Consider the following 20,439-nt stretch of genomic DNA (forward strand, 5'->3'; position numbering starts at 1 on the left):
AATCTTAGTTGATGGTACATTTTGTAATCGACTACACTTTGCTTCCTTGATCACTTGAGCTTTCATTTTCCATGCTGTTTAGGTGTTCCTCAAAGTGCTGCTTTTACCTTTCAATCACGTCAAGTGCACCAGGCAAAAAGCCTATATTTATTCCTGCATATTTTGGCTTGTGGTTCAAATCCTTTCGCGGAAAGCGTTGACCTTCATGTAGAACTTCCGTGTTTGTTGAGAATTGTACACCAGTTTCATTTCCTTCAAATGCATCAAGAATCCGAGCACTTCCGCCAAGGTGTCCGGCTCAGAAATTATTCTCGGAAATCATTTTTCAAGTATATCTTCGTGAAGGATATTGCTAGAAATCTATCATACATGTCACCAGCAGGCGCCGCCCCGTCGGTCTTCATATGATTCACAAAAATGCAGATGAAAAAATGGCAACCATAACGAGAATGCATTGAAGGAAGAACTATGAAGAAGGTCATATGGCATTCAGAGTGTGATGCAGGATTCGTTCCATTCGAGGTTGAACTTCGCATTGAAAATGAAGATGATGACTGCACTCTCATACCATACCATTGCATGTATAATTTTTTCCCAAAAATGGCAATTTGCAACGCGTAAGAAATTTCACGTTCAACCTCAATTCAAGTGAAACCAATATTCCCCCCTATGCAAACCATTGAAGTTCGCTGCGCATCCTCCGCCAGCCGGAAACCTCCCATTTCCATTCAACAGGTTACCTTCTTCGAACGCACGGCTTTGTTTATGACCTGCCGTCCAATTAAGATTGATTTGATTGCCTAGTTTTTTTGGCAGCATGCCGTTCCTTGTACCTCAGTCAGTATCTTCTCTCCGGCGAAAGGGTTTCACGGTACAAAGTCATTGTCAACGCTAATCGCGGCGCGGCAGCGCTAAAGCGCTGCAAGGCTTCATCGGGTGTCCAATCGTACAGGTATCAGAAGCGCAAAACAGTTCCAAATCCGCGCGTTCAAAATCGATCAAACATCATCAAGGGTGCCTGCGGTGGTGGTAAAAAGGTTCGACTAGGCTTCACCGTAGCCGTAAAACTAGCGTGACTTCGGAGGTAGGCATTTATCCGATCGTTCGCTGCGTCTGATTGAAGGTCGGATTTTGTGGCGATTGGTTATGAGCGGATGAAGGTTATTGACATGGTATTGTCGAAGTTCACACTTTATTTGGAGAATATTTACGATCGGTTCAACTGTGTCTCAAGATCTTGATCTTCATTGCATCAATGACATCGTTTCCTACTGATCTGGTAAACTCTGCACGGGCAAGTCTCGTTGCCCATTTCCATTACCGCAATTTACCGAATTATGCTCTGTAATTATCCGCCGAAGTCCGGCAGAGTCGTTCATTGACCCGCTCATAATCACATAATTGTTCCAGTTTGAATAGACCGATCACTCGATCGACTTTGGTGCTGCTTTCTGACGAAATATTCAATCACTGGTCGTTGGCGTTTGCAAATCATAACCATCATCATCATCATGGCGTTCACGTTCAGCATCCATTCATCCACCCATCCACCCATCCATCCATCGAACCAACCAACAACCATTCAACGATCTAGTCTAATTGGGCTCAATTTTCTCTTTTCTCGCTGCTTTGCGCCATTCACTGCGCCATTTCTAGATGCAACATCGAAGCAGTTGGAAACAATAGCCAGTATGGATTCATCGCCGTGGACTGCGAACGAACTGCACTAACGGGTGGCTTCCCGGCCGGCCTGCCGGTCATTTCTCTCTCGCACAAAAGCAGTGGACTCTCCGCTATTCCGGTAATTTAGCTTCAGTGCCATTCTTATGATTTCCAATTCGAATGATCTGATGACTTTCCATTCATTCACAGGACCTCTCGATGCTGAATGCTGCCATTAGGCGACTAGACTTTTCGAACAATGCTATACGATCACTTCCGGATAAGGCTTTCTCCGGTGTTGGGGTAAGTTCTTTATCTTCACGTTCCGTAACAAGTCCTATAACGACCTTTTTTCCCCCTCCCAGGAACACATCACCGAATTGCGTTTGGCCAACAACCTGCTCGGAGATAACCTGAACCCGATCTTTTCGACCACGGAGTTGCAAACCCTGAAGAACGTCAAGCTCCTGGACCTGTCCCGAAACCAGCTGATGGCCTTGGACGAAGGAATCTTCGTGGGTTGCCGCAAGCTGCAGGACATTCAACTGGACGGCAACAAGCTGTCCGATGTTCCGGCCACGTCCTTCAAGGATCTTCCGGCGCTGAGGTTGATCTCCCTGCGCAACAATCTGATCGAGAACGTTTCGGCTGAATCCTTCGAGTTCTCGAACAAACTGGAACGGATCGACCTGCGGTACAATCGAATTCATACACTAAAACCCAATGCCTTCCAAAGCCTACCTTCGATGAAAGAGCTGCTTCTCGCAGGGAATTTGATCAGCGTAGTGGATGAACGTGCCTTCATGGGAGCTGACTCGATCCAAAAACTGGATCTCTCCGATAACCTGATCGGAGAGTTCCCGACGGCTGCTTTGAACTCGATCGAGTCGCTCAAAGTTCTGAATCTTTCTCTGAACAACATCGACAAGCTGGAATCGAAGCACTTGCAGCAGCTGAAGAACCTTCAAATCTTGGACATTAGTCGCAATGTGATCGCGTCGGTTTTACCTGGGACGTTCCGGGAGCAAACTTTGCTGAAATACTTGGATCTCAGTCTCAACTCGCTACGAACAATTGAGGACGATGCTTTCGAAGGTCTAGACAACCTCCAGACATTGATCTTGAGGGACAATAACATCTTGCTGATCCCAGGAAGCGCCTTAGGCAGACTTCCCCGTTTGTCGAATCTTTATTTGGACTTCAACCGAGTGGCTGCCCTGTCCTCAAGCATCCTGAAGTCGATCCAACCGGAGAACATTCGATATCTGTCACTCTCTCGTAACGTCATCCGAGAGCTCCCAGCCAACAGCTTCACCTCGTTCAGGAAGCTTATCTACCTGGATATTTCCGGCAACAGTCTGGGAGTGATCAACGAAGACACCTTCGCTGGATTGGACAACACGCTGATGGAGATCAAGATGTCGTACAACAAAATCTCAACCTTCCGGAAGATCGTTCTGCCCAAACTACGCCGCCTGGACATCAGTGCCAACAGCATCGACGATCTGGCGGTTGACGCCTTCCATGGACTGAGCAACCTCCTGTATCTGAACATGAGTGGAAACGAGCACGTAACCCAGGTTACTCGCACCATGATCTACCCGCTGAACAAACTTCAGGTGATCGACATGAGCAACTGCGGTTTGAAGGGTGTGCAATCGGATCTATTCCACAACAATACCGAGTTGAGGATCGTTCTCTTGAGTCACAACCACCTGAAATCCGTTGACGAGAACACCTTCCTGGCTCTGAACAGCTTGTTCAATGTTGACCTCTCGCATAATGAAATCGCCACGATAAAACCTCGATCATTTATCAACACCGTCAATCTGAGAACCCTGAACCTCCGCGGAAACAGCCTAAAGGAATTCAAGGCCGACATTTTCAACAGCGAAACAGCGATGGAAACCCTTGATCTCTCCGAGAACGAAATCACCGCCTTCGCCTCGAACACCTTCCGGATTCACCCACGGCTACGGAAGATCGTCCTCGCCCACAACAACATCCAGCGGTTTGCTCCCGAGCTGACCAACACCCTGGACTTCCTCGAGGTGATCGACCTCAGCGGAAATCAACTGATCACCATCGATCAGCTGGACTTTGCCCGGTATATGAACCTGCGAGAGTTGTACTTTGCCGATAACCACATCGAGTTGGTCAACGATATGGCGTTCCACAACTCGACGCAGCTGCAGATTATCGACTTGAGCCAGAACAGGCTGGATCGACTGACGGAGCGGATCTTCGAGGGTTTGACGCGCTTGGAGCGGTTGGATATGAGTCACAATCCGCTGCAGGAGCTTCCGGAGGGATTGTTCGACAAGAGCCGGATCCAGAAGGTGGAAAACTTAATTTTGAAGAACAATTCGTTTAAGTCGATTCCGTTCAATGCGCTGAAGGATCAGTACGACAGCCTGTACACGCTGGACATGAGCAGCAATCAGTTGAAGGATATCCCGTCGACGAACACCTACATGGTGATGGTGAACATCAAGCACATCGACTTTTCGTTCAACGCGCTGTCCGAGCAGGCCATCAAAATGCTGCTGGAGCAACCGAAAACCGCTAGGAAGATCAACTTGGCGGGAACGGGAATCGAGCGACTGCCAATCTTGGAAACTCCGTATTTGCAGATGTTGAACTTGTCCATGAACAACATCAGCGCGGTGGGCGACCGTGTGTTCGAGAAAACTACTTTGCTGGAAGTGCTGGACCTTTCGTCGAATAGCTTGGAGAATATTGATGCCATGAAGCAGGTTTGGCCTAAATTGGGTTTGTTGAGCTACTTGGATCTTTCGAGGAATCCGATCAAGATGATCATGGCGCATGCGTTCGATTCACTTGAAGCGCTGAAGGTTTTGAAGATCCGCGATCTTGGAGAGATCTCCCGGTTGGAGAAGAATGCTTTCAAGCCGTTGAACAGCTTGGCGGTGCTGGAGGCCTTCAATTTCGCCAAACTAGGGTACATTGATGTTCAAGGAATCCTGCAAGAGCTTCCGTCACTTGCTTCGATCGATATTGAAGTGAAGGATTCGGTTTTGGAGTCGGATCAGCTCCAAGTTATCGATCACCCCAAGTTGAACCATTTGGGACTTTATGGAAAGATGTTGCAAAGCCTATCTTCTGGAAGCTTCGCTGGGCTCAGGAACAAGTTCTTGAGTGTCAGTTTGAAAAACACTTCGGTAACGTCACTGCCGCCAGCTCTGTTGTTCCCGCTGCCGCGATCTTCGCACATTGATTTGGATATTTCTGGGTCGAAGATCACAACGTTGAATCAACCTTTCTTGAGTTCTATGGACGATCGCAAGAATAGCTTGACGATCACCGGTCTGGACGCAAATCCGGTGCAATGTGACTGCCAAGCTCGAGCTTTCCGAAGATGGATCATGGCTGCCAAGATCGCCGGAGTCAAGTGTGCTGCACCAGAAGGAGTTCGAGGACGACTGTTGATCGAAGTGGGTGATAATGAATTAGTCTGCGAGTCGAAGAAGCCTACAACGACGACAACAACCAGAACTTCAACGATCTCGTTCACCAACTACACGTCTGGATATACTCAGGTTATTACTAAGGTGACTCCAACGACTGAACAGGACATCATTTGGAGCGTTGCGCCAACAGCCAAGACCAAGGCCAAGACAAAGATGCCACCGATGAAGCCACCGATGCCGATCACTAACGATGATATGCTGATCATTGGAATTGTCGGTGGAGTGATCGCTTTCATCTTCCTGCTGGTGGTGATCATATGTATCTGCAGAGTAAGGATGAACAACGACACCTATCGGGGTCCTCCGATAGGAATGTCAACCATGCATCCTAACGGCATGCAAGTGAACTACAAGAGCGGCAAAGGAACTCCGATCTACCCGATGGTTGCTCCCTATGGACAGAATTACGCCACGTTGCCCTACAAGCAAAGCTCATCTCCGGAAGGACAGCCTCGACCCAACTATTCGACGATTGGACGAATTCCCTATCAATACCAAAACCAGCACATGATGCCACCACCTTCGCAACTTTCAGCAGCGTCTATGCACTCGGTACACTCAGGCCAGAACCCCTACATGGCCTACCAGGACGACAAAGCCTATCGATAGTCTCCGTTTCACCCCAGAATCCCCCAACTCCTCAAGATTGAGATTTTTCTTTTAGCCCTTAATTTATTTATAACTGCTAAGTACAATGTTCTGTATTTTTAAAGCCCTAATCGTAGAACAAGAAGAAACTGCCAATCTCTTGTCACTCTGTCTGGGAAATCTTCTGACCTGCAGGATATTAAGGAGTGTGACAGGAAGTCATTACTTAGAAAAAAAAAACACGAAAATGCTCAAATCTATGATAACACTAAGTCGAGAACCTCCATAGCCCCGTTTGCCGCGACGGAACAGTCTTCGTCGGAACTTGGCAAACGGGGTGTTTGTTGTTAAATAGCTCCGTAGAAGATGAACCTCAGATCACAGCTGATGTTTTTGTGTGGTGCTGATACGAATGCTACGTTGTCTCACACTAAAACACCTTGTTTCTGTATGCAACTTTTTCGTTCGTAAATGAAACAAAAACCAGTGAATAAATGTGCCCTCTAGGAAAAATATATCGCTTCTTTATTTGATCGTTTTTGATAAATCACAAACTGATTGAGATTTTCGCTACCCACCGGAATGCTATGCACGACTTCCCAGTCCTGATCGGCCGGGAACTTCGCTCCGAACGGCAGTGGATCCGTGTGAACACCTCTTCCCTCCATCGGCCCTGCAATGATCACATAGTGACCGTTGAAATTTTTCACATACTCGCGAAAAGCGGCACCATTATTAAAATAACAAAACATCATGGCCTGCCACGTCGTCTGCTGTTGACCTTGGCTCTCATCCACGTTCGTCATCGCTTCGGCAAACACCATGGGGATGTACGTTCTAGTGGCATACTTGGATCGCCACCACTGTTCGTCCTTTTCAACGCCTGCTACCGAGATTCCCGTTGCGGCCGTGATCAACCACTCCAGCAGACCCGTTCCGCAACCTATGCTCAGCACTCGCGAGATCCCAAAGCGCACCAAAGCCTCCTGTATCCTTTCGAGATCGTCCTGCAGCGGCCACACCCACAGGTATTTCACCCGGCTGTTGAACGGCAACACCTGACCCAGGTCGATCACTTTCTTCCAATCGCTTGCGGCGATGTACTCGCTGATTTCATGCTCTACTTGTTCGCCGCCAGCGTTTTCCATTGTGAACGATGAAGGGAAGATAAGTGCGGCGAACACTACGGTATCGCGTCTGCCTAGATGGACACGCGCGCACGCTCTCACCGATTCGAATTGGTGGTGGCGTAGATCTGCGAGGTGCGCTTTCGCCAATGAACTTCAGTGAAATTATTTATAGAAGAATTATTAGTGCTGGCGGTGGATGTATTGTTGTTGTTGACGGATACGGCCGACGACGCCTGCGTCGAAGGGTTGTTTATTTTCACCTGACGATCGCTCGATGACGAGGGTGGTTTATTGTTATCGACGCGATTGTCGCCTTCCTGGTTGGTGTCGTCGTCATCGTTGCTCGGTTTGAGAATTTTACGGTAGATTTCCAAGGGGTCCAGCTTGGGTGGAGGGGCTTTGGGCTGGGGTTCAGTCTTCGGTAGGCCTTCGGGAGCTGCGGTTGGTACAACTGGTTCAGGTTGAGCGAGAGGTTTTGGTTTTCCCACTACCTTGATTACGCTGACTCTGTTGGAGATTGGAGGCTCCGCTGGCACCACATCATCAGTCTTCTTCGGTACCGATCTATTGCTTTGCTTGGCATCTTTTTTGATTGCATTCAGCTGATCGGTGATTTCACCCTTAAGTACGACCTTACTAATATCACATTCCGGATGGAAACTCTTGGCGTGCCTTAAGATATTGTCCTTTCGGGAGCTAGAAATTCCGCAGATGTCGCACCTGTACTCCTTATCAGTCGCGTGAGTTTTCAGGTGCCGTTCCAGGTTCCTCGCGTCCACAAACTCTTTCTGGCACGTTTTGCACTGAAACTCTCTCGATCGATGATTGAGCATGTGAAACTTCAGTGCATTGTTCCGATAGAACTCTTTCCCACATTGATCGCATTTAAACATCTTCTGCTTCGAGTGTATAATCTTGGCATGCTTGGTGAGGTTGCCTTTCAGGCCGAAGGTCATCTCGCATTGATCACATTTAAATCGCTTCGCCGCTACATGCTGCGCTCGTTTATGCTGAATAAGCGCCTGCTGCGATTCAAATTGCTCCGCGCACCTGTTGCACTTAGCCGCCGCAGCCACTGCCGACGACGACTCCGCCGCCTTATGCTCCCTCTTGTGAAGATCAAGATCGCGCTGGTGTTGGTAGGTCTTGTCGCACTGGGGGCACTGCAGTCGTCGCCCCGAGTGGGTCTCTTCGTGGAATGTCTTGTGCGATTTGGTGCTGAAGGTGCGCTCGCAGTGGTCACACTTGAACGGTTTCAGCTCCGGGTTCCGGCAGTGTTCGTGATAATGCCGACTGGAGCGGCTCTTCAGCGGCTTCCGACAGATGGTGCATTCTTTCGGTGGCGGTGGCGAGGTCATCCGGTTGATTGCCTGCAATTGTGCACTGTTAGCTGCTAGTTGAATCACGATCTTACACTGATCACTGCATTATTAAATGAGTATTTTCCAGTTAATTCGATCTTTTTCCTAAACAATGAAAATTAATTATCACAATAATAAAGTGACGAAACCAAAATAAATTTTGACAATCAGGGGCTTTATCAATGGGAAAGACGAAATATACGCTAGAATATTCTCGGAGAATCATTCATATTTTTGTTGCTCAGCTTTTTATTCATTCATGAAGCATCCACTGTACTCGTGAGTCTAATAAGAACAAAGGAATCCTTACACACAACTAGTTGTGTGGGTGTTGGTTATCACCGATGCAGCCTATGTCGACTGCAGGGTTTGTGCTGTCAAAGATAGATGGCGTTGATTAGGAATACTCAAATGATTTAAGAACGAAATATTATTTTTAGTATCTTAAAGTTTCCATATATCGAAGGAATAGTATTAAGTAAACTTTAAATTTGACTAAACTGTGTTAATTTTGCGAACTATGGAAATCAGATGCAGGTGGCACATTCAAATGAATACGGTTTAATTAAACCACCTAAAAAGGGTTCAACTTTTCTTACTGTTCTATCTCTGTTTATAGACATCATATAGAACATTCACTAAGAACAACCGTAACTGATTTCATAGCCCGCACAGCGCAATCATTTTGAATAAGTAACCATCCTCAACTTAGTAACCATCTAATTAGTTACGCTGATTCGTATCGGGGGAGCTGTTTTGTAAACCAAGTAAAAAAGGCAAGAGAAGAACGTGACTCTGTGGCTGACTAACTGATACCTGATACCTCCATTCAAGAAAAGAGACGAAAATGGGACGCGAGGTTAGAACGATCAATTGGGTTTTAAAATTAAGAAAAATGTATCAATTTTTTGATTTTATACGAAAGAGCACCTTTTTCTGTGCCACTATGATTTTTTTCAGATTTTTAGAACTTTATTTTGGTACCTAAAATCAATTTCAAAGAGATTTTTTGAAATCACCTTTTGACAGCTGGGTAACTGTTTGACAGCTCCACCCAGTACAAAATGCGACGAGGGGTGATTCGACAAACCGCTCCCATACAAACTTCAAATTGATTTTTAAATAGGTTCCTGGGCTCCAAAATTCATGAAAATTTGGATTTCGGCTCAGTTTCGCATGCAGATTCAGAATATGGAATTATCTCAACACCGCTAAAGAAGCCAATTTTCCTGGGATACAGTGAGAGCACAGAGAACAGACGCTTAGGCTCGAACAAAAATACGTCGAATTCGTGCGTAAAGGATTTAAGTGTATGCCCCACATATGGGGCTGTCCATAAACCACGTGGTCATGAGGGGGGGTTCGGCCAATGACCATTTTGTATGGACAAATAAAAAATTTTGTATGGACTAATCCTCACGCGGGGGGGGGGTGGGGGGTTGAAAAGTCCCAAAAAAATGACCACGTGGTTTATGGACAGCCCCATATAAAGTCGGTTTGACTCCACGATGGCCGTGTTCATCGTTAAAATATTAGAATAACCAGCCACAGAAATCCAATGTCGCTCCTGTTCGTGTGACTAACATCTAGTTTGCCTCGCCCTTACAGCGTCAGTAGCGGTACTATAAGTATCAAATAAATTTTGTTTACCAAAACAAAAGGTCCTCTACAAGATGGGCACTTAAACATAATCAATTATTACAACTAAAGTTATTAAAATAATTAAAATAATTAAAACTGAGTACAGCGCCATTGGCGTTCTAGTGTATTTCTATTGTTAAAATACACTAGCCCACAAAGCGACACGAGCGCCAAACGGCCAAAAACGGCGAGCACTGGAAACAAAAATGACAACACAACAATGTAAGCCATGGGACGCTGGCGCCACGCAACGGGAGCATATTGTCGTACTCTGATATGCCCGTTACAAAGTTTTACACAAGGCAGAAATCAAAGATAGATGTCTGTTCTCTGTGGTGAGAGTATGAAGACAGAGTGCACAACTCCATGACTCAAGACTTGTCAGCCAGCCGTGAGGAGAAAGCTCTGGATGATGAACGACAGTTGGTCGACAGAGGAAACACCTCTCGTTATGGTTGTGCGGGTTGTGGCTCGATTGAGTACGGAGCCAGTTTGTTCCGACTACGAGTAGCACCACTGGATCACAAACGATCCCCGTGGGGTCTCAGTCCCGGACCGCCACCATCTTCAAGGTTGTTCCAGTGACTAGCAGCTTGGACGAATCGATAGTGTTCAAAATGCGATCGTTATCCATCAATAAGGATCCGGTGCCAACGGACAAAGTTGCGCCGTGCGTATAGTAGACTGCCACATCATCATTTATACCGACACGTCGTCGTCGGCTAGTTTACCCACCGACGAACCGACGTGACAGCTAGAACAAATAAATTCAAATTTGTTGCCCCCGACGCCATGATGAAAAATAGCCGAACACTACCGCCTCCTCTATAATGGTTCGCGTTGTTTTGATAGCTTGACTCCAAACCCCCGTGTATTCACATAGGAAGAGGTTCGCGTCTGCGCTGATTTGACAGAAGCGTTCGCTCGCTTCGCTGGTTGACCGTTAAATTTGGGGGGGGGGGGGACAGTTTTGAATCACCACTGTCACGTCGGTTCGTCGGTGGTTTACCTGCAAGCTCAAAATGATGTGCATGATACCGAGACGGCCATCGTGATGGACTGCGACGTTGCATTAGGTGGCTACAAAACGTTTTCGACGGATCATCAAGTGCTGCCGACTGCGTTGAATTTCTCTATTTCTCCTACCACACTGGAGGCGTTGATGGAGCAGCTGAGCGAGGTCCATAAGTGTGTGGAAAGCCTCCAGCAGCAGTTGATGGATAAGACATTCGATCATGATCAGATTCCAGAATGAAACCCAAACGAACAAGTCGGAACACTCGAAGAGCTTGATCGGCATGCAAAAAACTTTGTAACCGCCTTCAAGCAGCGGGTCTTCACGATCATCTCCAATCCATTGTTGCTTCAGGAGTTGGTGAATAAGTTACCAGCCACCTTCAAGCTAAACTGGTCACTCTTCAGGCGTAACATGTCCACTATGTTTGGCAATTACATGGATCAAATTGTGAAAGCCGCCAGCGAATTGACGTTTTTCAGCGAAGCAGATGGACAAAGTGGCAAGCAAGAGAAATCGAAAATGAAGGTGTTGCTTGGGCAATGAGAAATACACGGTTCCGAACTTTTAAACGGGTTTATTGGTTCCGACGTTAAAGTTTCCTGTAATAATAGTACAGTTTAGACTTCCAAAAGTGATTGGAATATAGGCTAACTTACGTTTTGTAATTTCTCGAGCTTCTATCCCGGAAAGTGTTTTGGAATAATTGCTTGTAGGAATGTCTAGGTTATTAAATTAAAGCTAATTAGATAGTACATTGAGTATATGCTTTTCCAAATTACCGTATCAAATCATAACGAATCCATATTTTGTTTCGATACACGGTTGCAGCTACTGCAAATTCAATGTAGCCTAGCTGTATGTAACTGCAAATTAATTCGATTTAGTTCACGTCATTTAGCGCATAGGTTATCAAATTTTACCTTAGGAAGTAAGTAGAATAACAAATTTAGAGTTAAGCATAGAAAATAACAAATTCAATAAATGCAACACTTGAAATAAACAATTTAGGATTTCATCACTCGCATCGTGGTTAAAGATTGCACCTTTTCGTTTCTGTTTTCCTCCTACATGTCTTTGTCACTCGCTCACGTCAGCAAGTTTGATGTGTCAGCCAAAAACGTCAATCATTTCCGCTACGATGAGTGGAAGGTGTGCTCAGTAACGAGGGACGTTCGTGACAGAAGGAGAAAAGTGGAAAATGTTACTGCCAATCGTCAGGAGAACAAGCCGGAACCCCGTGTAGGTATTCTGCAAGAAGGACGCAAGAGCAATTCCTGTGTCGCCGATGTTCGGGTTCTCACGGAAAGTTCCCATGCAAGGCAAGCAACTGTGGAGAGAACGTGAGGATCGTCACCACACACTTCTTCATCCGGGAGATCCTCAAACAACCCGAGCGACCGAACCGATGGCAACTATATCCACAGTTACCGTTCATCGTTATCTCATGCAAACAATTCTATCGCTGAAAGTCTCAATAATATAGCTATATCAATCAATCAGCAAGAATGGATTCTTCCAGTGTCGCTACCCGGGAATGGTAATACAGGACCTATGCCTTCCTCGACGACGGATCATCTAGAACTCGAAGGTAGCTGCAGAACAAGGCTAGGCTGGGTAGTTTTCGGAAGCACATGAGCGATCAGCTCATTAGCTGTTCCACATTTCCGTCCGCTTGCCCGATCATGAGCTTCACAAGCTCGTGAAAAAGTTTTTTTTTTTACTATGGAAAGTGCGGGCGCTACAATGTGTATGATAGAATGCGACGATGATCGACGTGCCCGACAAATTCTGGAAGAAAGTACTGTGCGAACGGAGTCCAGACGGAGGTTCCAGACAGGCTTGCTGTGGAAGTACAACCACGCGGAGATCCCGAACAGCCGGCCCATGGCGGAAATTCGATTCAGCTCTTTTGAGTGTCGCCTAGCATAACCTGTATGACAACGTGAAGACACGGATCAGTCAATACCAGGCCCAGGGAGACGCACGTAGGGCGAGTCCGGAGGAAGCTGGGTTTCTTCCATCCACTTTCCCCCTCTTTTTTCTCGCTTTTTCTTGTGTTGATCTCTCCCCACTTCCATTGGGGGTTTGTCTTCATTTCGTCAGTTCGAGGTGGTCATCAACGCTGAAATCTGCAATATGTTCCATCTGATCTTTATTCGATCTGAGGACCAGTCGGTATTGCTATTCTTGTGGTGGGATGATCCATCTGAGCTCCCGGGGTCTTCGTCATGGACATCGCGACTATTGGCCCCACCTGCCCACCTTCTGCTGCAGCCCAGTTTGTAGAGAATCGGAGTGCCGAGGAGTTGCTGAAGAGTTTCCGCAGGCAACGGAGACAATTACGAAGCATCATTCATCAATATGTGGACGGTTCTCTGTGCACCGTGGGTACCGAACAAGAACCAGTGTAACTGACAGAGCAGTTCTAAGGCCGATTTCGTCATTAGAAATTGGCAGTCGAACTCGAGTTACGTTCTACCATGGTTCGAGATTCGGCCAAGAAAGTTTGGACCGACAAATTGGCCGCTTACGAACGCGTTCTCGGCTTGATCTGGAAGTCTGAACCAGGTGTCTACGTCTTCCAAGGCGCGTTCTGAAAAGAAATTCATGCTCTCTTCTCGAATAACGGGCTGCAAAACGGTGAGTCGACAAGAAGAGCGTCCAACATAGCTCTGGTCCTAACAAGTCCCTACCTCATGCTTCCACGCGTCAAGCGATGACAAAGACCGCCAGCTAAGAGTTGTCTGCTTAGCTGGTAGTGCAGCCTGGGCGTCTGTTCACCAATAAGGTGCGGCTCAAATAGCGTCTGTTCTGGCATTGATGAAATACTCCTCCCCCAGAAGCTATACCTAAGGTGGCAGCCCCATCACTACTGTGGTTAGGGGGCCTTGGGCCAACAACCTACTGTTCTCGAAACCTAAACATCGTTATTGAATCGGAAAATGATAGATTAAGAACTGATTCAACGGCAACGACTTTAAGCGCGAAACAATGGATACGAATTGGAATGTATTAACCCTAGCCCAGCAAAGTAAATTGGCACAACTAGTCAATGAGGCGTGGAAACAACGAGGTGTGTGTTGAACTGCGGTTCACAGGAGTTTCCTCTAGTAAACCGAGTACCCATAGACGGTAAGTGCAAGAAAGTGCTTCTTGTTTGAGATGAATGTGTAGTGGGGCAACGCCAAAGAGAACTTCGAGCGCTGCCGTAGGAGTTGAAGAGAACGCTCCAGACATCGCCATTAAGCACATCATTTGGAGATGGCCTAATTTTGATTGGACCGTTCTCACTTCGCCCTTTTGCCACCACACAAGACATCCATAAGCCAATATTGGACGAACAACAGTTGTGTAAATCCATTTGGTATACTTGGGTTTTAGACCCCAAGTTGTACCAAAGGTTCGCCGGCATTGCCCGAAGGCCATACAAGCTTTCTTGATTCTTCTGAGGTGTCCACGGGTGTCCAGGAAAGCTTGGAATCAAGAATGACTCCAACGTACTTTAACTGTTCAGTCACATTGATTTCAGAATCGAAGAGACGTAAAGGTCGAACACCATTACGGTTTCGCTTTTCCGTGAAAAGAACAATAGATGTTTTACTCGGATTTACCGAAAGGCCATATTGGCGACACCAACCCTCAACTACCTGAAGAGCGTTTTGCATCAGGTCGAAAAGGGTGCTGATGCACATACCGACGAACAATGTTAGGTAGTCGTCGGCAAAACCATAAGTAGCTACGAGATTCCACAAAAGCGGTGATAAGACTCCCCCTTGGGGGCATCCACAAACTCAATTTCCTAATCGCCGCTTGACGCAATGTCGGTTTTCGAGCATTTGGTGAATCCAATTGGAAATCATTTGAGATATACCATGACCCCGTGCGGCTTACAACATGGCATCGAAAGGCACGTTGTCAAAGGCACCCTCGATATCTAAGAAAACACCCAAGCATGATTGATTTTCAGCGAATGCCTTCTCGATATCGTAAACAACTTTGTGTAAAAGAGTCACAGTGGACTTTCCAGATTGGTAAGAGGCACATTGGCCAGATGAACATCACAGATGTGATGATCGACTATGCGTTCTAAGCATTTCAAAAGAAAAGAGGTCAAACTGATAGGTCTGAAACTCTTTGCTTCTTCATACGACGCGCGACCCACTTTCGGAATAAACTGCACAGTAATATCCCGCCAGGATTTGGGAATATATCCTGTAGCAAAACTACAAACAAGTAGTTGTTTCAAAACATGTTTGAAATGATCAAATCCTTTCTGAAACAAAATAGGATAAATCCCATCTGCCCCAGGAGATTTGAAAGGAGCAAAGCTATTAAGTACCCATTCAATCGATTCTAAAGTTATGATACTCCGAGCCGAAGGTAAAGAATCATAACCACAAGAAAAGACATCAGGTTCATCCGAAGATGTAATATCCACACATCCGGGGAAGTGTGTACTGAATAAACATTCCAAAACTTCCTCATCAGAGGAAGTGAAATCACCATTAGGCAAACGAAGTTCGTTCACTTGAAAATCCTTAGATTTAGCAAGGATTTTGTTCAATCGACTGGCTTCACTCAGACTGGAAACATTTGTACAAAGGTTTTTCCAGCCGGACCGTTCAGCAGACCGAAGAGCTTTCTGGTAGGCCTTGCGAGCCGACCTGAAAGCCTCTGATCCAGCCGAACGTCGTCTGTTCCAACTCTTTCTACATTGTTTCCTGAGCTTCGCCAGATGGGAGTTCCACCAAGGGGTTCCTCTTGTGGTCTTCACAGACCGCAGAGGGCAGGCTTCTTCAAAAGCTTCCATGATGAAGGCCGTTGTAGTATCAACGGCATCATCTAAATCACTTGGAGTGTCAATTGATGGTGACTATCCATGAAACTTGGCTGCAACCAAATCGGTAAATAGATCCCAGTTGGTTGACCGGGGATTCCTGAAACGCAAAGTTTGCGAAGTAACATTCACATGTTCAAACAAGATGTAGCGATGGTCAGATAAAGATTCTTCATCTGACACATGCCAATTGGTCAGCTCATGACTAATTCTGCAAGAGCAAAGCGTTATGTCTAACACTTCCTCTCTACCAGATACCATGAAGGTTGGGCGGTTGCCTATGTTAAGTAATCCAAGATCTGTACTACTTAAGTATTCCATAAAACTGGAGCCTCTCAAATTGATGTCTGAGCTGCCCCAGATTATATGGTGAGCATTAGCATCACTACCAACAATTAGCGGAAGGCTTTTTGAAGTGCAGTATACAATGACTTGCTTGAAAGCATCCGTAGGGGACGGTTCATCATGCGGTAAATAAACCGAACAATAAACGTATTTTCTGTTGAGGTTTCCAACAGATACATCGATTGTGATAGCACATACATCTCTGGTAGTTAGTTCAGAGATGAGTGTAGCAACGATTGCGTTGTTGACAAGCACACATGCTCGAGGCATGACACGTGAGTTTGCCATTTCATTTTTACTGAAAGTAGCAAACACCGGATTCACAAGGTTTCCTAGATAGAAATTCCCCTTACGAAAGTAAGGTTCTTGGACTAACGCCACTTGGGCTGTACCATTTTGCATAAGTCTACAAAGATTGATCGCTGCTGTTCTTTTGTGCTGAAGATTGATCTGAGCTATCCTAACCGTAGCCACTACCCAAACTAGGCAAGAATAAACTCTTAACAATCACAGCACAAAAAAGAACAGCAACAATAAAGCCAGATCGGTATCGATTTGAGTGCGCCAAAGGCAAAGGAGCAAAAGCCGTAGTTTGTCAGCGCTATTCGGCTCTCGAGAAATACAAAAAGCGTGGGCGGATTTCCTTGCCGACGAAGGCACATTCGTCTCCTCTACGATGTCTCACGTCGTCTTTGTGAGACTAAGATGAATGTTACGATTTTCGTGAATCTAGCACTAGCAGAAACGCTGGTTCGAGCACTTTGGAAACCTTTTCGAAGTGTCGGTCAAGCAACGGTCAAGCCACCATCACCTCAGCATGACGAACCAAGGGATCAACGTATTACTCGTTTCATCGCATTAGAATGCATGATCCGGTCGGTTAAAAGCGCGCTGGCATCACTGTCTTTCGGTGGCAAGCCGGGTGATGGGACACTTCGTATGCTACTGGTAGAGACAGAATCAAGGGGCTAGTCGCTTGGAACATTGTGCCAAGAGGTGCCAAGCACACCGTCCTATACGCTGTGTGGCACACCGAGGCACTCCGAGGCACAATTTTGACACTTGAGTTTGGGTGAAAAAACTAGGCAACCATGTGCATTTGACCTGCAAAATGAAAACAAACAGTTGGTTGTCTTGGTAGTTACCAAGCAAAATCTGAATCATCAAGCAGTGGCACTTCGGGGCACACTGAGGCACAATTCAATACCCGGTGGCACACTGAAAATAATTGGCGCAAGTAAAGATGTGCTCAGCGACTCCATCGTTAACTCGAGGCCACTTTCGTACCTACCAATCTACTTCAAGGAGCAATAAGTGCTTACTTTGAAAAATTGAGCGTATTTAAAACTAGTGTTTAAATCAAGAGGAGAGAATAGCCCTTTTCCATCAAATAAGAAACGTAAAACAGTCAACAAAAGTAGTCGACATCGACTTCCACTCATTGAATCACCCTGCACCGATCGCAGAGAAAAATGTTTACTGTTGTGCCGTTGCGTTCTCTTTCACCCTGCCGAGGCGAGAATCGATGCCAGCGCAGTTACGCACACACCTCCACGTTCGAGCCCTCCAACCAGCAGCGGCGCGGCTATCGGGAGAAAATTTTACATCCATCCTATCAGACGTGAAAACATTGCAGCCGAGAGTGGTAGCACTTTCCCCGAGAAGCGAGAAATGTGAGCTGCACTGGCTCAAGCAAGACTGAGCAAAAAAAAAAAAAACTGAAGTGAAAAAGGGTAGCTCCTGCCCGGAAAATTTCCGCAAAGCAGGAAAATCGCGGTTCGGTTGCGGTCAAAAGTGTTCGATTAGCCAACAGTCGTGCGAAGATGCATCATGTTCAGTGGTAACGTGAGCACGCGGGTGAAAAAGTGCAGCATCACAGTAGGCGAGCCGTGCGTAGCTAGTGAAAAAATCTCCTCTCCCCTGTCGAATGATTTTTTTTTGTTCTTCTGCTCCGAAGAGGAAAAAAGAGCCCATCGTCGCAGCAGCAGCAGCAGAAACAGAGGCAACAGCAGCAGCCCTGGTAGTAGTAGTAGTAGTGGAAGCAGAAGCAGAAAGCGAAGACAGCAGCAGAAGCAGAAGCACCTCTGCTTTGCTGAAGAAAATGTAGCCCGTTTTTGGGTGAAAAAGGGCCGAAAAGTGTGAAAAAGTGTGAAAATTCGTGAAAGCAGATAGGTGAATTGAAAAATATGTGTAATTTCGGTGCAGTGACGGTGCACAAAGTAGTGAACGATTTACTGAATCCTCGCAGGCAGGAATCCGAGGTGGAAAAATCAATACTAATATAAAAATTAACAATGGCGGCTGTTTAGTTCGGGGAGGAGCTTTAAGTAAGTTTTTGGATACAAGATAATGTTTGGCGTGCGAGTTCCGGATCGCACTTATCGGGTTCGGCGGTGATGTGAGATAAGCCTGCTGCGATTGAAGGATAAGAATTACGCATCGAGAGGATTTTACATTCAACTTGGTGGAATTTTCCAAATTGCACAGTTCTTTTTTTTGTTCTGGAGCCTTTTCCCGAGTGTCTGAGCAGCGAGCGGTAGTGGCTCACCCTTACCATTACAGATTGCAAAGTGAAAATGCTCCTATGTGTATCGAGAAGTAGGATATTTAATTCTTCTATCGGTAGCACACTTGCTCGCTTATTGGGGCAGAATGCTCATAGTGCTGTGTGTTGCATTTTTTCGTGACTGGTATCAATAATTATTATCTCTTGTTTATTCCACTTCTTTCGGTGGTGGTGCGTCAATTCAAGGGAAAAAAGTTTTGAATAATTGTCCTTAATAACGATCCTTGAGCGAGAGAGACGAAAAAACAAGCATGAAGAGAATATTGATTTCATCCATGTTTCGGTCGTCTATCAACAGCATAATTACTCACTCCCTCGATAGCATGCAAGACGCAGTGGCGGTGTCCACCGAAAAATGAGCCATGAATGCGACTGCGAGCACGACGCCAAAGAAGAAGCCTGACACAATCGCATCACAATTGGAAATAATTGAAGCTGATTGCTTTAATATCTCTTTTTTTCAATCTCTCTCCTTCCAGATCGAATCCTCACACATAGAAATACCTACACAAAACATGGTGATATGAGTAACTTAAACAAATAATTTAATTGATATTAATAGCTAAAAGAAATCAAGAATACAACCAAGGCAGCCGGAAACTGGCTACCGCTAATCCAAAAAAAGTCTAAACGAAAAAAAAAACAAAACAAGTAAACACAAAAAAAACAAAGTCCACGACACAATATTAAAAAAAAAAAAACAAAAAACCACTGCGAGCAGCTCTTAGGTTTTTCCCATTTCTAAAATGCACAGCATGTTCAGGCAACCAAGCGAAATTCAGCGTCAAGTCGAGTCAAGGATCAAACTGTTAAACGTTTCGCGCAAGCAAGCTTTCGTTTCCAACTGTCGTGATTATTTCAACAACATTCCTGCATCATCATCCAAGTCGTCGTCATCGCAACAGCAGCACACAAAAGGATATCATTTAGTTAGCGCACCAGTACAATACTGCTATGGCAGCAGCAGTAGTAGGAGCAAAACGTTACTGTATAGGTTGATTGTTCAAACTTTTTTGGCCTTGCTCTTGATAGCGGAATGCTGTGACGCAGCTAAGCAAGATGGTAAATATTTGATTTTTTACATGCATAACTATTATTTAATATATCTAACTCGAGCAGAAAAGAATGTTTACATTGCAAAACGCAAATGTCTTCAAAACACACTAAGAGCAAGAAATTAATGAAGTCAGAAACAGTGAAATGTATAATGATTTGTTTTTATATATCAATGGGTCGAAAATTAGGCTACGCGTCGATATCAATAGAGGACACTATTGATTTAGAAGCGAATTTTGACTGCGTAGAAAACAATTCTGGGGTATTATTAGAACCCTACCACAGCTTACATTCCGAGGCTGCTTTTGCTCAAACATGTTCAGTGGATTATTCCAGATAGAGTTGCTGCAATTTCCGATAGAATGCAGGGAATCTTGACAACTAATGCTACTTAGCGACTAATTCACCAACTAATTGATGAATCAAAATAATGCTATTTAACTTGTGAAGAACTTTTCTTCCTTGTTTGGGGTCAAGTTAAAAACAGTTTTAGCGTCACCTAGCGGCCAAATCGGTAACTATGGTACCGTAAACTGGGGTGTAGTTGATCAGTGGGGTGAACCTGATCACTCAATTACTCGCGGATGTCGACTTTCAAAGAACTAACAATTATATTTTAATCATTCCTAATCCAATGACGTAACATTAAAATGGGATGATAACGTCCTTGAAAGTCAATATCTGTGGGTGATCAGGTTCACCCCACTGATCAACTACACCCCAGTTTACGGTAATTTGACAATT

The 20,439-nt window shown here is 45.5% G+C and overlaps 4 protein-coding genes and 1 long non-coding RNA gene across 6 annotated transcripts in view; 2 read left to right on the top strand and 3 right to left on the bottom strand.

Annotated features, from left to right (window-relative positions):
• Positions 1-6,256, top strand: part of LOC115264191 (chaoptin) — a 75,341-nt gene extending 69,085 nt beyond the window's left edge. The window contains exons 3-5 of the mRNA XM_029867651.2: positions 1,657-1,801; positions 1,873-1,965; positions 2,028-6,256. Coding sequence (XP_029723511.2) covers positions 1,657-1,801; positions 1,873-1,965; positions 2,028-5,762 — 3,973 coding nt within the window. The 3' untranslated portion in view covers positions 5,763-6,256. The remainder of the gene's footprint in view (positions 1-1,656; positions 1,802-1,872; positions 1,966-2,027) is intronic.
• On the bottom strand, positions 6,233-7,022 carry LOC115264192 (uncharacterized). Its single transcript, XM_029867652.2, has one exon. It carries the CDS (start codon positions 6,887-6,889, stop codon positions 6,245-6,247), a length of 645 nt encoding a protein of 214 aa, XP_029723512.2. The 5' UTR covers positions 6,890-7,022; the 3' UTR covers positions 6,233-6,244.
• LOC115253753 (zinc finger protein OZF) lies at positions 6,967-8,459 on the bottom strand. The gene has a single exon (XM_062847259.1). The coding sequence runs from the start codon at positions 8,227-8,229 to the stop codon at positions 6,967-6,969; it is 1,263 nt and encodes a 420-aa protein (XP_062703243.1). The 5' UTR covers positions 8,230-8,459.
• A 2,956-nt stretch (positions 8,460-11,415) lies between these two features.
• LOC134287755 (uncharacterized) lies at positions 11,416-12,065 on the bottom strand. The gene is made up of 4 exons (XR_009997515.1): positions 11,812-12,065; positions 11,671-11,754; positions 11,548-11,610; positions 11,416-11,490 (listed from the first exon to the last, which is right to left on the bottom strand). It is a non-coding gene; the product is annotated as an uncharacterized LOC134287755 (long non-coding RNA).
• Positions 12,066-17,677: 5,612 nt separating this feature from the next.
• LOC109402928 (uncharacterized) overlaps positions 17,678-20,439 on the top strand; it is an 82,529-nt gene continuing 79,767 nt past the window's right edge. For both annotated transcript variants that reach the window (XM_062847260.1, XM_062847261.1), the window contains exons 1-2: positions 17,678-18,400; positions 19,119-19,701. In XM_062847260.1, the coding sequence (XP_062703244.1) occupies positions 19,386-19,701 (316 nt within the window). In that variant the 5' untranslated portion in view covers positions 17,678-18,400; positions 19,119-19,385. The remainder of the gene's footprint in view (positions 18,401-19,118; positions 19,702-20,439) is intronic.

This window comes from Aedes albopictus, chromosome 1 (assembly GCF_035046485.1).
Source record: "Aedes albopictus strain Foshan chromosome 1, AalbF5, whole genome shotgun sequence".
In the NCBI taxonomy this organism is placed as follows: Eukaryota; Metazoa; Arthropoda; class Insecta; order Diptera; family Culicidae; genus Aedes; species Aedes albopictus.

Bases quoted from the DNA above. Each gene is read 5' to 3' on its own strand.
- LOC115264192 (XM_029867652.2), bottom strand. From the start codon at position 6,889: ATGGAAAACGCTGGCGGCGAACAAGTAGAGCATGAAATCAGCGAGTAC.
- LOC115253753 (XM_062847259.1), bottom strand. From the start codon at position 8,229: ATGACCTCGCCACCGCCACCGAAAGAATGCACCATCTGTCGGAAGCCG.